This window comes from Oryctolagus cuniculus, chromosome 9 (assembly GCF_051225735.1).
Source record: "Oryctolagus cuniculus isolate XC-2025 breed Fujian yellow rabbit chromosome 9, ASM5122573v1, whole genome shotgun sequence".
NCBI classification, from domain to species: Eukaryota; Metazoa; Chordata; class Mammalia; order Lagomorpha; family Leporidae; genus Oryctolagus; species Oryctolagus cuniculus.
Window position 1 is genome coordinate 63,081,285 of NC_142875.1, and position 17,883 is coordinate 63,099,167.

General features: G+C 42.4%; 1 protein-coding gene across 3 annotated transcripts in view; it reads right to left on the reverse strand.

Annotated features, from left to right (window-relative positions):
* Nucleotides 1-3,106: 3,106 nt before the first annotated feature.
* The window catches only part of CCDC122 (coiled-coil domain containing 122), a 76,203-nt gene continuing 61,426 nt past the window's right edge, over nucleotides 3,107-17,883 (reverse strand). For 2 of the 3 annotated variants that reach the window (XM_070048768.2, XM_089303639.1), the window contains one exon: nucleotides 3,107-3,373. In XM_070048768.2, coding sequence (XP_069904869.1) covers nucleotides 3,213-3,373 — 161 coding nt within the window. In that variant the 3' untranslated portion in view covers nucleotides 3,107-3,212. The remainder of the gene's footprint in view (nucleotides 3,374-17,883) is intronic. The other variant, XM_089303640.1, reaches the window with a different exon arrangement.

The following is a 17,883-nucleotide window of genomic DNA, read 5'->3' on the forward strand; positions in this document are numbered from 1 at the left end:
TCCTTCCTTCCTTCCTTCCTTCCCTCCTTCCTTCCTTCCTTCCTTCCTTCCTTCCTTCCTTCCTTTCTTTCTTTCTTTCTTTCTTTCTTTCTTTCTTTCTTTCTTTCTTTCTTTCTTTCTTTCTTTCTTTCTTTCTTTCTTAGACAGAGTTACAGAGAGAGGTAGAGAGAGAGAGAGAGAGAGGTCTTCCTTCCGCTGGTCACTCCCTAGATGGCCACAACGACCAGAGCTGCGCCGATCTGAAGCCAGGAGCCAGGAGCTTCCTCCAGGTTCCCACACGGGTGCAGGAGCCCAAAGACTTGGGCCATCTTCTACTGCTATCCCAGGCCAAAGCAGAGAGCTGGATCGGTAGAGGAGCAGCCGGGACTAGAACAGGTGCCCATATGGGATGCAGGCGCTTCAGGCTAGGGCGTTAACCCACTGCGCCACAGTGCTGGCCCCAATCTTTCTTTAACACATATATTGTTATATTGCAGCTATCCTCATATATTTAGTTCAGTTTTTCATTTTCCAGGAAAACTAACAAAACATCAAACTATTACTCTTGGGGGGAAAGCTTATTCAAATGATGATGTTATGGTAATGTAGTTTAATAACATTTTGAATAATAATGGGGTATGCAAGCCTATTCATTAATGCAGCCAGTATCCACATGTGGTAGTTCAATTTTATTATCCCTTTTAAAAAAGTCATCTGAGCTTTTAAGTACTTCCCCAGCTTTTCACGTCAAGTCAAAATCTGAGAGACGTGATGAGAAAATGATAGACATGGATTCCAACTCCTTGCCATATGATCCTTAATTTTTATTTTTCTTTATCTTTAATTTTTGTATACTAATTAGCCACTTAGTAACTAATATCTCTGACTAGGGAAGATACAAATGTATATATATTTATATATGTATCTATATATATATATGCACATACATACAGGGGTCATCAATGGAAAATGTGTTATGAGAAAAACCATGTATGAATTTCAAAATTTTTGCACAAAAATAAGCTTTTCTTTTAATTCCATTTTCCATGAGCTTTAAAAAAATACCCTTATATCTAATATGTAATGCACAATACATACATACATGTGATATATGAGTCTATTACATACGTGTTGACACTGGCTAAATTAACAAACTTAAGTATCTAAATATTAGACAATTTTATTTAAAGTAAAATGAAAAATACTGATTAATTGTCATGCAAGGAGGGGTTGATTTCTATTAGCAGCAGTGAATCAATGGATGGCCACGACATAGTGCAATGTCCTGTCTTGGTGTTCTGTGATTCACTTGACTTAATACTGTGCTCAGTGTTATTTTTGTTACATGTAAATGCACTAATACATGTTCCTAATAAATGCTTCTGCTATTGCTCTTAAAGTCATCTTCAAAAATAATTATCCTGTTGTTGGAAATCCAGACTTTTGTGTATGAAGTCTTTTAGGGCATCAGCCATGTTCTTCACCCGTTTTAATCAAGGACTGAGCATCTGAATTTCAGGCACTGTGATAGGACTCACCAATCACTTCCTATAAGGAAAGTATTATTCTCATTTTTTATAGATGACACAGTTCTGCTTCAGAAAGGTTAGATAAGTTCCCAAGGTAAGAACACTAATAAATGCTGGAATCTGTCTGGAAATCCAGATCTGTCTTTCTCCGAGGCCTCTGCTCTTTTCAGTATGTCATGTAGCCTCAGATTCTAAAACCATCAGGGTTTGCATGGATGTATGCACTTGTGTACACACACACACACACACACACACATACACACACACACAGTCTTTCCTTTTTCAAAATAGTCTTGACACCCAAAAAAAACACAATTGCATTGGGAAGACATGAGGACCAGTGGTGGAATCCTGGCATTTTGGTATATAGCAGCCTTGATTTTAACCTTCACAAAGTCCTAATTAGCTTTGAGTCAACCTTGGTGATCAGCCTTGTTCTGAGTAAAGTAAATGTGATTTGCGAAGGAGACAGTTTCCTATTTTCTACACCTGTAAAGAGTTGTGTCATTAGGTATAAAAACTAACAGCAGATTTAATAAGCTATTTATTTCTATAATAAGAGAAACCTTTATTATTCACTAGGAATAGACGGCATTTGGGGATACTGTAATTGATGGCAGAAATAACAACTGAAACTCTGAATACATTAGAACTACAGCATGTTGCAGACCAATTAAAATTGACAACCAAGTGAAGCAAATACACATGAATAAATATAGAAAAGTCAAGTCGTTGTTACGGTGATTTTTTCCCCTTTGTCTTTACTACTTGGTTTTTCTCTTCCTTCTGGATATTTCAGCTCATTTGGTTAATCTTTTGCTGCTTGGCTTCTGAATTCTAATCACATTGAATGCTGACAGAGAATCAAATTTTAATTCATACTAGACCACGTTGGCACTTTGATGTATTTAGTGCCCTGATGTTGGGAAACTATCACTAACTAGAAATACTAGCTTTGCTAGACAATATATAATTTTCATAATCGTAGACCAAGATGGGAAAAATAGATACTGGGCTAAACATTTCAGCCATGTGTTCACCTCTCCGTGTTAAATTAGTATTGGCAGCTGAGTGGCAGATTGCAGGGTACGGCTGCCTTCATCTTCAGCAGTAACTGATGCTTGCAGCTTTGCCTCCCTGGGCCTCTGCAGCCCCCGAAGCTTTAAAATACAGGCTGGATGCTAATGATGAGAAAACACGGTAAATCAACATCACTCAGTTTGGGGAAGAGCTAAGACTAAAGATTTCTCAAATAGAGATGGTGGGATTTGTTTTTCTGAAGTTTTTGAAGAATACTTTGTGTGAGGCTCGCCTGACTGAAGGAGACTACATCCGAAGGAACAGAGTAAATCACAGCTATTAGTCACTGAGTGTCTACTGTATACTAGAATGTACTAGAAGCTGTACATTGCCTTATTTCATTTTCATAATAACCCTATCGAGTAGGCATTATCACAATTACACACATGGTAAAATTGGTGCTCATAAAAGGTAATCACTGTCCCCAGGGTCACCTGATGAGAGGTAGGGCTGATATGCCACAGTCCATATTTGTGCCCCTTTTTATTTCTGCAATCTACCTATATTTGTTATTCTAAAAACATATATATATATATATATATACAACCCTGGATTCATTAAAGCATCCAGTGTCAACATGTGGTAGCGTCTTTTTCACATCAAAAGGCACAATAAAGTATTTGTTTACAAATGTACTATAGTGTTTGAATAAATAGCATTAATTTCATTGAGAGACAAGTGCAGTTCTGGCCTGAAACTGATTTTGAACTTCTTTTTTGATGAGATGGCATCTATAATGTGTTCAGGGTTGGTGGAGGAGAAGGAAAAACAGAGTCCAAGGAACACTGAAAAAAAAGGATCAAGTTAAAGGGTTTCTATCAGTCCAGGTTTTACTCTTCACTTACTTTTCCATTTAATAAATTATGACAAAGCCACCCAGTATAGACCCAGAAATGGACAAAATGATTTGGCTCCTTGTAAGTAACATTTTTTTTTTAAATGGAGGTTGGATTTATAGGATTCAAAAAAACATAGGTTTGGGGTGAGGGGAGTAGTTTTCCCTGAATTAATTTGTAAAACACAGCAAACAGTGCCATCTACTGGCCTTTGCAGGGTTTTCGGATGATCCCAGCTGTATTATCAATATTGAATACATAAAGAAGAAAAGACTTTTGTTGCCTGTCATGGAGATTTCAAGCCATTTAAAAATAATTGAGTAGCTGTATTTGTTTCCTCATGAATACATTCTAAGCCATTTTACTATTGAAATTAAAAGCAATATTCAATAAAAACAAAATAATTGCTTTTAAAGAAATCTGTCTTGGTATTTTTAAAGCCTTTGTAGAAAGTTAGTTCAATTACCTCCATCTAAGCATCTCCGAGTAAAAATCGAGAGAATCCTCCACAGACTTGTGTAATAATCCATTCCTCTGCTCAGCTGACGGCTCTGCTTTCCAAACTCAGGGTGACCTGTGCCAGTGGCTACCATATTTCCCTCTTTACAAAGAAGAGAAGGAAAAAAAGAAACACCTTTCCTGGTGAGGGAGCTGTGGCCAACTCCTAAGAAATGATCAGTCCAGGCTCCTCAAGTGGTGGAAGAGAAAGAGGTGTGTATGTGTATTGTCAACCTTCTCCCTGGTAGACTCGGGGCGCTGGGTCCCCCAGCCTGTGCTGCCAGCTGTCAACTCATTGATGCACAGGATGGTTCACAATCCACCCTCATTGACAACAGCCCTGCACAGTGTTTCTCAAACTGTGGTCCTCACACTACCAACATTAGGATCATCTGGGGAGCTTGCTGAAGATGCAAGGTCCTGGCCTGAACCCCGGACCTGCGGGATCATAAACCAGGAATCTATTTAACACCCTACCCTTAGGTGCATTGGAGGTTGAGAACCACTGTCTATGACCTTGATACTTTTCATGCTGTAACCCCTTTGGTGCAGGTGAGAGGACCAACACGGACTAGCCCTTTCCTGCAAGGATTCTTCTAGAGCAGCTCACGTCAGCTCATCAGCCGCACCATCTGGGGTTGTGTGTTCCTGGGTCCCATCTCTGATTCACTGAGTAGCTCCCCAGACTCAACTGTCTTTTTAGAATCCCCTCTTTCCTCTTGGCACTCTGCTGCCCCCTGCAGGCTCTCCCTCTCTTACTTCCTACTCTGATTCTTTGATCTCATTCTTGATGAGGCTTGTTGATAGCAGCTACCAATGCAGAAAAAATGGCTTTCCGTGAACTTAGGTGCCCGCAGAGTGGCACATACAGTCTGGAAACATTCAATAATTATTTTGTCATGCATTGTAATAAGCCACTTATTCTCTACCCAACTGTGTTTTCAGACTTAGTGTTCCTGCATTTTTAAATAAAATGTCCATTGCTTTGGTCTGGGAAAGGCTGTGTGTGGTTCTGGTGATGGCTGGTGATGTATGGTTGGACCAGACCTGTCTCTGATTTACTCAGCCAACAAAAGCATCCATCTTTGGGAAAGGCATCCATCTCCAGGACCAAGGACACAGCCTTTCACTTGTCTACACTGAACTCCACCGTCAAATCCAGCTCAGGGCTAAGCCCTCTGTGAGGCCTGTGTCAAGCTATCTCTCTCTCTCTCTCTCTCTCTTTTTTTTTTTTTTTTTTTTTTTTTTTTTTTTTTTTGACAGGCAGAGTGGACAGTGAGAGAGAGAGAGACAGAGAGAAAGGTCTTCCTTTGCCCTTGGTTCACCCTCCAATGGCCGCCGCGGCCGGCGCACTGCATTGATCCGAAGGCAGGAGCCAGGTGCTTCTCCTGGTCTCCCATGAGGGTACAAGGCCCAAGTACTTGGACCATCCTCCACTGCACTCCCTGGCCACAGCAGAGAGCTGGCCTGGAAGAGGGGCAACCGGGACAGAATTCAGTGCCCCGACTGGGACGAGAACCCGGTGTGCCGGCACCGCAGGCGGAGGATTAGCCTATTGAGCCACGGCGCCTGCCGTCAAGCTATCTTCTTCCTCCCAATCTGTGGCCTGTATAGTCTGAGCTGCTACATGACGATCAGTCCCAGGCTGCTTTGAAATGGTCCTTGTGTTAAAGAAGAGGGATATAGATGATGATTGGAAAATGAAAATGTGGAATAATCTGTAACATAAATATTGTTACTTTGCAATTGTCTTTTCAAATAATTGGAAATATACTCATTAAAGGCCAGGGACCAAGCTTTGTATCTATTTACATCTTCCATGCTTTCTTACATAGAGCGAGTGCTCAGTAAATAGTAGCTTATTTAATGCCACCTCTCACCTCACTTCTGTCCTCAAGAATGACATGATTAGCAGTGTATTGGAGTACCCAAAAGCTCTTTTTTAATTTTTAAATTTTAATTGATTTTTTTAAAAGGGGAGGAGGAGAGAAAGAGAGAGGAAGACAGACGGTGAGATCTTCCATCTGCTGGTCCACTCCCAAAATGCCAACATCTGGGACTGGGTCAGGCTGAAGCCAGTTACGCAGAACTCAATCCAGGTTTCCCAACGTCTGGGACTGTTGTCTTTCTCAGATGCTGCTATTGGCAGCTGGGGTAACCCGTAGGTCTGATTTGTAAAAGCCTTGCTGGCTTTAGTGTGTGCATGGACATCTCCCGTATACAAGCGGCAGGAACCCAACTACTCGAGCCATCAACTGCTGCCTCCCAAGGCGAGCATTAGCAGGAAGCTGTCACACAAAGTGGAGTTGGGACTTGGACCCAGGCATATGTCGGATATGAAAAGCGGGCATTCTTAGCAGCATCTTAACGACTGTGTCAAAGGTAACCTCCCACCCCACCGCCAAATTGGTTTAATGTAAGATTTGTTGAATATTCTGCAGACTGGAAATTCATAATCCAGACTGTAGGGTATGTCTTTAGTTAAGAGACCTCCTGGAGTCTCGAAATCAGTCCCTTTCCAGACCAAGGCCTTCCTCACTTGGTGATCTCAGAGCCCACTTCTTGTGTGTAGTTCTATCCAATTCACACTGATTCCCCACACCTTTCCCCTATGTGCAGAACTGCCCCATCGATGGCTCTGTTATTCTCCAAGCATGATTTTGGTTCTGTTCCCCAGTCTCCTGTTGTCATAGGTGCATGCTCCTCTCACTCCTCGTGGCTGTATCTGTTCCAGTGGGTCTCAACTCCAGCTACATAACTTTGCAAAATGCTAGGGCTCAGGCCTCCTAAGAAACTTTGAGTTAATTGATTTGGAAGGGAGCCATCGATTTGATGGTTTAAAAAAATCCTCTTGGGAAATTCTAATGTGCAGTCAGAGATGAGAACTCTCCACTTTCTGTTTTATGTTGTGCTCAGCTAAGAAGTTCCTATTTTGTGTTTCTCCTCAAATTTAGGACAAAATCCTGGAGTAAGGTTTAATCATTAAGAATTCATGGATGCAGGGCAAGCATTTGGTGCAACAGGTAAGACCCTGCTTGGATGTCTGTGTCCCGGATCAGAAGGCCTGGGTTCGAGTCCCAGTTTTGCTGCTGATTCTAGCTTTCTGCTATGTGCACCCTGTGAAGCAGTGGTGATGGCTCAGGTAGTTGGGTCCCAGCCACCCAATGGGAAACCTGAATTAAGTTTTAGGTTCCTGGCTGCAACCTGGCCCAGCCTCTGTTGTGGGCATTTCTGGATTAAACCTGTAGTTTGAAATATCTCTCTGTCTATGTTTCTATCTCTTTCTGCTTCTCAAAGAAAAATGAATAAATAAGTAATAATTAATGTATGCAAGTATAGACATTTACAAAAGGAAAGCAGAGAGTGACCTAGACTTAAAACCAAATGTGGTTATTATATAAACACAAGATTGGAGTATTATACTCTGCCTTCTCTCCCCTTATGGAGGGAACAGGAAGCATCAGATATTTTAAATATTTGAAGGCTAAGGGTTCCCCAAATGGGGTGAAAAACTACCTAGATAATCTATAAATTAGAAATTGGTATGAAACCTGAAATCTCTGGTAAAACAAGGCCTTGAGGATCTCTGCCAATGTTGTCTCTTCCTAAGCATTTTGCCAACCTCTATTACTGAAAAATTAAGGAATCGGGAGATACGATTTGCTTTGAGGGGCGAATTGCTTTGAATAGCACATAGAATGCATGACTCCCACTCAAATGTGCTGCCCAGCAGAAATGCTGCCAGGGAGCCCATGGAACTGGGTTTTCTGCCCACATTGCACTACGTCCAGGATTTTAGGTGCTAATTACTATGGAGTACAATAGCGCGGGGTATCTCTCAGCCCTTCACTCTGTTTTGCAGGGCACACGGTGTCTAGGGTATATGTGAATGGCTAATAAATATACATGAGAAATAGGTTTAGCTAAAATAAAATGATCCACATGAGGACAGAATGCCCTCCTCCATCCATTTGAAATTGCTTTATTTAATTATATTCCACACTATCGGATCCCTAATATTTCTGCCAGTAATCAGTGGAAATGATGATGGCATAAAATCCACATGTCTAATGTTCTAATTTGTGAGGAAAAATTAGCTGGTACAAAACACGTAATGAGTCTATAAAATGTGTTTTTAGCACATTTAAAAAGCAAGAATTTTAATATGCCAATTTCACTGACTAGGCCTCTATGAGTGGATAGGACTTTGACACAATTGTGAAAGACTTTGTGACCAACTGAAGGAGGAGTCTTGGATGCTGCATATGAACTCCTGACCTGAAATTGGCATGAAACCATGTCGTCCTCCCCAAAGCATACTGTGCGTGAGCGGAGAGCAGATGCTGCACTACTTCCGCCCCACCTTCCCTGTTTCTTTCGTGAGAATTTTATCAAAGTTACCAAGGTTTAGGCTTTGTTATCTTTCTAAGGCTTCCGAGATGGGTAATTGAAAAATCAAAAAGATCTGACAAATCAGAAAACCAGAGTGAGAGACAGAAAACACGGAGGTGTGATTCCCGAGAGGCTGCCAACCATGCAAGCTTCGTTTGAATCTGCAGACCCAGTACACAGACGCCCTCTCTTTGTTCTCTTTTCCCTACTAACCAGACATGTCACCGCTGACCCAGCATCTATTTCCTCTTCCGAGATGAAGCGGAATACAGTGATACAGTAGCATCCTATGTTTTTCATTTCTAATTCTTTTTTAGCAATGAAATATTGGTTTGACTTTAATGTAGTTTTGACATTATATACTCTTAAGCACGAAATTCTATTCTTTTAGAACCACTATTTACTACTGGATAAATGCTCAAGTAATGGGCCCCTCCCACCACCAAGGAAAGAATGATGGGTTTCCTTGCTAACTATCTTATAACTTAATAGAGAAAACCAACAGAACAGAAAATTGCCAAAGCAGGATGGTCGTCAGCTGCCACAGCAGGGACAAGGTGACCCCTAGAGAGAAGGTGGCAAACAGAAGATAACTTTGCAACATCTAGCAATTAGTAGTGATTTGAGGATCCTGAACTACTGATTTACTGACAAAACAAGGGAGAGGGACAGAAGGCTGGGGATAGGGAACAAGGGGAAGACATTTTTTCCCATTTCACTCTACTAAACAATTCTCATGATTTCAAACCTTCGAATGACCTGCACAGGTGACATTATTTTACCAGCTGTAGTAATGCCAGACATATCCATTTTTTTTATGACAACTTAATTTCTGACTCTGGTTTTCTCATCATTTCTGTTTGGAGGAAAATTCAACCTCTGCCTTTCTTGGAAGCATCCCTATCCCCATAATGTCCCATTGTTCCAGGACTTTGCACTCTATCAAATGGGCAACAGAAGGGAGCCGGGATATAGCCACCTTCATCGACTGTCTGTTTAAGTGAAAGGATTCAAGTCCAAAGCAGAAGGAGCCTGTGGGAACACCATCAGGGACAGGAGCTGAGTGGCATGATAAGAAGTATCTCACTAGAGAACGGTGGGGATTAGAGTGCTTTGGGACTGCATTTAAATAATCTGCAAATACAACAGAGAAAGAGAGCACTTTATAAAAGATTTATTTATTTATTTGGAAGGCAGAGTTACAGAGAAAGGAAGAAGGACAGAGAGAGAGAGAGAAGGAGAGAGAGAATCTCTCATCCACTGGTTCACTTCCCAATGACCTGCACCAGGAAAGGCTGAAGCCAGGAGCTTCTTCTGGGTCTCTCACATGGGTGCAGGGGCCCAAGCACGTGGGCCATCTACCGGTGCTTTTCCTAAACCATTAGCAGGGAGCTGGATTGGAAATGGAGCAACCAGAACTTGAGCCAGCACCCATATGGGCACTGCAGGCTGTGAATTAATTAGCTGTGTGACAGCGCCGAACCCAGGGGAACACATTTTAAATGAACTTAAGGCAGAGCTACAAACAGCAAAAACTATCTCTTTGCTCTCAATTTCCTTCCCTGTGGAGCAGAAGTAAGAAGACCGCAGTAGAAACAGCGTGTACATCCTACTCCTGGTACCCAAACCAAGTCAGGAGATCTCAGTGGAGAGAAAGAAATACACTTTAGTAGAGATAGGTAATTAACATTGGCCTTATGCTTCCCCAAAGATAAGGCTGTAGCTGTGGTTAAAAATGACCAGAAATACTATGGGATCTCTCTGGGAGTTGTCAAGTGGTAGGGAGGACACAGACAGCAGAGCGTGGATAGAGAGCAGTTTCATGATTGTACCCTAAAGGGAATTTGATCTCTTTGTAATGCTGTGTCTCTTCCAGTCTGGCTGCCCTCTGATGCTTCCACATGCTCCTCCCTAGACTGTCATATCCACCACCTGAAGCTGTTCTGCACCAGGCTCTTGCCACCTCCCTGGGTATTTCCTGGAGGCTGCATCTCACGCCTCCCTGCCCCAGGACCTCCGTTCCGGAGGAAGACTCTTACATGTTTCAAACTCTGCTTGTTCCTGCAAATATTTTCTCCCTTACACATGTTCTATAAAAAGTCTAACTTCTTCTATGGACTTATTTTTCTTATTTTATATTACTTATTTGTAAAGCAGAGAAACAGAGAGCTCTCCCAGCCCCTGGTTCACCTCCCCAAATACCTACACCAACTGGGACTGGGTCAAGCCGCCTCCAGGAATTGGAAAGTCAACCTAGTCTCCCCTGTAGGTGTGAGGGACTCAAGTACTTGAACTATCACCTCCTGCCTGCCAGGCTGTGCATTGGCAGGAAGTTAGAGTTGGAAGCAGACATACAACTCAACTCCTGGCACCATGACCAACTAGGAATGCAGGAGTCCCCTATTCTTAGCTTTAGTTTTAGAAACAAAAGCCAGAAAGGGTGTGGGCCCTTTATTTTCTGCTTCCAAAGTAATAGAGCATAGCACTGGCTATTGGCTTGAATATAAAAAGAGCAAAGAAGGAAAAATAAAATGTCATTTAAGTCCACCTCAATTTCTGGTAGAACTTAGTAATTCTCTATTTTATTGGAATTTGCTACTGGATACAGAAAACAAATACAACATAAGCTAATCCAACCATATTTTACACACACACACACACACACATGCATACAACCACTATGCTTTATAGGAGTTATGTAGGAGTTATGTAAGGGAGGTGCAGAGAATTTAGCATATTTGGAACTAAATAATTAACTCCATAGTTTTTTTTTTTTTTCTTCCTTCCTTGCTCAATTGTAAGTTTCATGACTGCAGGAGCCATGCCTATCTTTTCACTCTGGATCCTAGTGGCTTGAGCAAAGTGGTTGTTCCCTGGGTATTCTTGTTAAATAAATGAATAAATCTGTCAAAGTGTTACATATGGTAGGAGTGTGCCAATGCTGAGCCAGACTAACCATTAAGCTGCTTTGTGAAAAGACCTGGGGATTTGGGAGGAGTGAGTAGATATGAACCAGCTCAGCTCCTGAGACCACCTACATCTCACCCAACTATCCAGGGGCTTCCTGATTCAGAGGCAGCCTGGTGTTATGGATGACCTGCTATAGGTTCACAGATCATAATATATATGAGGGCACCTCAAAAAGTTCATGAAAGATGGAATGAAATGATAAGCTTATTTTGGTGCAAAATATTTTTGAAATGCAGGGAGTCTTCAAAAAGTTATGAAAAAACTATGCATGGCTTTCAAAATGTTTTTGGGCCAAAATAAACTTATCTTTTCACTGCATTCACCAGTTGACTTTCTAAGGTGCTCTCGTATTCTGGTAGGTTTTGCGTAAGCATTTATCAAAGTCAGAGATTACCAGGTTATTTCTTTTAACTTTCAAGAGGCATGATAAAATGGCATCAACCCCATTGGCTGCAGTGAGAGCTATGCACAATAGAAACATCTCCTTTGGGGCCAGTGTTGTGGCAAAGCCGGTTAAGCCACCACCTGCAATGCTGGCATCCCTATGTGCAACAGTTTGTTGGCTGCTCCATTTTTAATCCAGCTCCCTGCTAATGGCCTGGAAAAGCAGCAGAAGATTTCCCAAGTGCTTGGACCCCTGCCACCCACATGGGAGACTGAGATGAAGCTCCTGGCTGCTGACTTTGGCCTGGCCCAGCCCTGGCCCAGCCCTGCCCATTACGGCCATCTTGGGAGTGAACCAATGGATGAGAGACATCTTTCTGTTTCTTCTCATCTCTCGCTAGCTCTGAATTTCAATTAAATAAAGATACTTTAAAAAAAAGAAAGAAACTCCACTCAGATGTTGGCTTTAAGAGAAAAACTCAAAATCCAAATGGCTCTCTCTTCATATCTATTAGGTTTTTTTTTTTTTTTTTTTTTTGGACAGGCAGAGTTAGACACAGAGAGAGAGAGAGAGGTCTTCCTTCTGTTGGTTCACCCCTCAAAGGGCCGCTATGGCCGGTGTGCTGTGCCGATCTGAAGCCAGGAGCCAGGTGCTTCCTCCTGGTCTCCCATGTGGGTGCAGGGCCCAAGCACTTGGGCCATCCTCCACTGCACTTCTGGGCCACGGCAGAGAGCTGGACTGGAAGAGGAGCAACCGGGACAGAACTGGCACCCCAACCAGGACTAGAACCTTGGGTGCTAGCGCCGCAGGTGGAGGATTAGCCTAGCGAGCCGCAGTACCAGCCCTCTATTAGGTGTATTTTAAGACTTAAAAACCTCCCAGCCTCTGATCCAAAGATTCTCTTTGAATCTTCTCCATAGTAGTTAGACCCATAGGCTGAGTACCAGAGTTGTTACAGCACCTGCTATGGTTTGAAATATCTAATCCTTTCCTTTCCTTCATCCAAATCCTGTCCATCACATCAAAGATGGCTCTTGTTAATGTCGCTCCCCCTCTTCGTGGAGGAACGACACAGGACCCTGCGTTGTTCTTTCGTCTGCTCGGCCCTCCCCGGGTTTGCTGCTGGTTCTTCCCGGGTTGGCTACTATCCCTTCCACCTCCGTGGAAGGGCAGTTCCCCCTGGCCACATTCCCCACTTCCGCAGGGGAGCGGCACACCGCCGGCCGGCTTTCTCGGGGGCTGCACAGGTGTTCCTTCAGCTAGATGTTCCCCTTAGATGTTCCTGGTGCATGCCGTCTCTCTCCTCCTCTATAGTCCTCCTCCGCCAATCCCAACTCGGCTGCCCACACGCCGAGTACGCTGTTCTCCTCCAATCAGTAGCAAGTCCTACAGTTTATTGGTTGAACTGGAGGCAGCTGTGCGGAAGCTGCTTACTTCTCTCCCAGCGCCATATTGTGGGAGAGCAGATGCATAGAATAAGTCTTAACTCCAGTAACTCAGTCCAGTCCGGGCTGCTCCCCACAGTTAATTTCTCTGAAAATTTGTGAAACACTGGTACTTCATTATAGACAAGATTTCATCTCTTTTATGGATTACAAGTGAGTATAAGATAAAGGAAAGAAAGGACTACACATTGCACATTATATTTTATTGTAGAGCGATGCATTTAGTAGATGTAAAATTGTTAAAGAAATGACCCAGAACCTTACCAATTGGGATACTTAATTAAACTAAATTATATATTTGCATAGTGCTCCAGCAAATGTCTGGTGTTTCTTAGATAGTCAATAAACACTGACACTTCACTTGTAAGCTGAGATGTTGACTTTAGTTTTTTTTATTATACAAATAAATATTGTAATTTCTGCTAGGAAAGCCACATGTGAATGAGAAGGCAGGAGAGAAATTAAAATATAGCAAGATTAAAAATGGAAAGGATTTAGCTGGAAATTATTTCTTTATTCTCCAGTAAATATACCCATGTGGCTCATTAAGAGTGGTTTATGTTCTGTAAGCAGAGTTTTTAAGATTTTTATAAATATATAGAGAGAACAGATTTCATATATTTCATAGGTACAATTTTAAGAAGATATCCATACTTCCTTCTTTCCTTCTTTCCTTTTTTTTTTTTTTTTTTTTTTGATGGGCAGAGACAGAGAGAAAGGTCTTCCTTCCGTTGGTTCACTCCCCAAATGGCCGCTATGGCGATGCGCTGTGCGGATCCGAAGCCAGGAGCCAGGTGCTTCCTCCTGGTCTCCCATGCAGGTGCAGGCCCCATCCACTTGGGCCATCCTCCATTGCCTTCCGGGCCACAGCAGAGGGCTGGACTATATGATGATATAGAGGTCAGAATTCATAATTACTAATGAAGAAAAGGGGGTTGGTGTTCTGGCGCAGTGGGTTAAACTCCTACTTGTGATGCCAGCATCCCATATTGGAGTGACCATTTGAGTCATGCCTGCTCTACTTTAGTCTAGCTTCTTGCTAATGTGTCTGAAATGGCAGCAAATGGCCCAAGTACTTGAGTCCCTGTTATCCATGTGGGAGATCAGGAATGAGTTCTTGTCTCCTGGCTTTTTTTATCCTGACTGCACAGCCATTTGGGGATGAACTAGCAGATGGGAGGTATCTCTCTCTGTCTCTTTCTCTCCCTCTCATTTTGTCTTTCTAATATGAATAAATGGTGAAAAAGAAAGAAGAGTTAAAATCTGTCTGGTATATCAAATTTATTTAATTCAATTTCCATCCCTTTTTTGCTGTGCCTCCTAACCCTGAACAACAGAACATTCCTAGACAAACCTTGCAAAGCTGAGCTCCATGGGCTAACCATAGATTTATTCTAATCTGCATTTTTATATCATTCATGCCAACTGCCCCACCCACCTCCCAATAATGTTGAGGCTGTTCACACCATTCATTCTACTCAAATGAGCTAACTCTATACTCTCACCTTCATCTGTTACCCTTACCCCTATCTAAACAAGAGCTCTTTGATTCCTCATGTACAATTTTCTATATCCTTGAGTCATTCCTCTCCTTTTTTCCCCCTATCCTGTATCACCAGTGATGTTTTCTCTTAAGGCTACTTCTTCCCTCTCTGCCCTGGAGCTTGCCCACTCCTGGCCTCCCAGGATCCACTGCGTGAATTACCTTCCACTCTCTTGCATCTTCAAGGTCCCCCTTTCAGGAGCTTAACAAGAGAGTTCAGAGTGCCCAGGCTCTGAAAAATCCTTCTCTTGACTCTTCTTGCTACTCCACAAATTACTGTAATGTTTCTAGTCTTTGATTTAATATCTCATTTCTCAAAAGTGCTGTGAACATATGTTACCTACACTTTCTCATTTTTTGGTTTGAGATAATCACCCCTTTGGATCTCACACCTAAGCCCTCAAATTCCATTCCTTGGAAAATGAGCTCGCACTTCCATGATGAGAGTGGTCTAGTTACCAGAAAGCAGTGAACACACCTTGAGCGCCAAGACGTTTGACTCTCTGTGTCGGTACTCCAACAAGACGTGGCCTGCCTGCCGCCACTAGAGCTTCCTGGCAGCAGTCACCCATCTGCTTCAGCCCCTGCTTACCGTGACCCCTGCTACTCTCCTGTTTTCCACGCCCTCATTTGGAAAGCAAATAGTTACCAAGATGTTAAATTCATTATTGAAAAAGCTGATTGGGGAACACACCCGCAGATATTTAGGCAACAGTCTTGTTGAACTCCATTTTCTACTACAATAGCCACCAGGAAATGCGACCTCTCTGCACTTTGTTTGCAGAGTGGCTCATAGGAGAGTCAGGGGCTAAGCCTTCTAAATTCACAAAAGACAAGTCAGTTCATCTGTTGGGAAAGGATGAAGATCAGAGATAAACTAAAAACATTCCTACCAGAATTTTCTATTCTTGAAGAACAGGTTGATCTTTTCTTCCCTTTATGGAAACGTGAGTCGGGAATAAGTGTTCCCCACTGACTCGCTGCTAGGGTTCCTCCTGGTCCTGCTCTGCTTCAGATTGCCTGTCTACTCTTGGATACCCCTGGACCAGCTGCAATAGCCCTGTTGCAGGGATGCACTCACTCCTTACCCACATACTCTGTGGTTTCTGCCTCTACAATCCAACATAAGATTTTTTTTTATTTAATAAATGTAAATTTACAAAGTGCAACTTTTGCATTGTTGTGGCTTTTCCCCCCCATAACCTCCCTCCCACCCGCAGACCTCCCCTCTCCCACTCCCTCTCCTATCCCATTCTTCATCAAGTTTCATTTCACTTATCTTTATATACAGAAGATCAACTTAGTATATACTAAGCAAAGATTTCAACAGACTGCACCCACACAACTGCACAAGATATAGCATACTGTTCGACTAGTAGTTTTATCGTTAACTCTCATAGTAAAACACATTAAGGACAGAGATCCTACGTGGGGAGCACGTGCACAGTGACTCCCGTTGTTGATTTGACAATTGGCACTCTTATTTATGACGTCAGTAATCACTGAGGCTCTTGCCATGAGCTGTTGAGGCTATGGAAGCCCCTTGAGTTCACCAACTCTGAACTTATTTAGTCTAGGCCATATCACAGTTGAGGTTCCTTCCTCCCTTCAGAGAAAGGTTCCTCCTTCTTTGATGACCTGTTCTTTCTGCTGGGATCTTGTTCACCGAGATCTTTCATTAAGGTCATTTTTGCCACAGTGACTTGGCTTTCCATGCCTATGAGACTCTCATGGGCCTTTTAGCCAGATCCGAATGCCCCAAGGGTTGATTCTGAGGCCAGAGTGCTGTTTAGGGCATTTGCTAGTCTATGAGTCTGCTGTGTGTCCTGCTTCTCCCACGGGATCATTCTCTCCCTTTTAATTCTACCCTTCATTATTTGCAGACACTGGTCTTATTTGTGAAATCTCTTCGACACTTACTCTATCTTTTTGATCAGTTACCAACTTAAGATCTTAATTATCTCAACCAGTGACACCATCTCAGTCCTTTTCTTCTCTGAATTATCAGTTCTACAATCTTGAATACCTTCCATTTGGCTACGGAAAAAGAGGCAACAGTCATGGGGTCATGCCCCGTGCTTTTGTACAGTAAGTTTCTTGCATACATATCTTACTTCTAATCAGAAAATGATTCCCTGAACAGATAGTTTGTTCTACTCTAGGCATTTCTATACATCAGCATTCATGTCAAAATTACTTTCCACTGATGTAATGACAGCATAGGTGCTTTAGAGTGAAAACACATTGGAGCTTGGGTTTGAATCCCAACCCTAAAACATCCTATTTATGTGACTTTATGTGATTTTGTTATCACATTAGTGATTTCATTTATAAATCAAGATTAATGGTAGCTAACATATATTGAATACTTAATGCTAATTACTAAGACCATTACAAGTGTATTTGTTATTTAATCCCACAACTGTTCCAAGAAGTAAATACATTTTCATTTATATTTCTGCAGATTTTAAAATTGAAATTTGGTAAATATAAGAACTCAAACGGCTTCCATAGCCTTGGCAAGTCATGACTAGAGCCTAGGGAGATTACTGATGCCATAAAAAAGAGTGTCAAATTGTTAAGTCAACAACAGAAGTTACTGTGTACTTACTTCTCATGTGAGATCTGTCCTTAATGTGTTGTCCAATGTGAAGTAATGCTATAACTAGTACTGAAACAGTATTTTACACTTTGTGTTTCTGTGTGGGTGCAAACTGATGAAATCTTTACTTAATATATAATAAATCGATCTTCTGTATATAAAGAGAATTGAAAATGAATCTTGATGTGAATGGAATGGGAGAGGGAGCAGGAGATGGGAGGGGTGTGAGTGGGAGGGAAATTATGGTGGGGGGGAGCCATTGTAATCCATAAACTGTACTTTGGAAATTTATATTTACTAAATAAAAATAAAGTGAGTCACAGAGGAGAATGAAGCCCAGGGCCTAATATCATCAGAAAAAGAAAAAAAAATTAAGAAACTTGCTCAAAGTCACACAACCAGTAAGTGACAGGGTTTGAAATTAAATCTAGGGCCGGCGCCGTGGCTCACTAGGCTAATCCTCCGCCTAGCGGCGCCGGCAAACCGGGTTCTAGTCCCGGTTGGGGCGCCAGATTCTGTCCCGGTTGCCCCTCTTCCAGGCCAGCTCTCTGCTGTGGCCAGGGAGTGCAGTGGAGGATGGCCCAGGTGCTTGGGCCCTGCACCCCATGGGAGACCAGGAAAAGC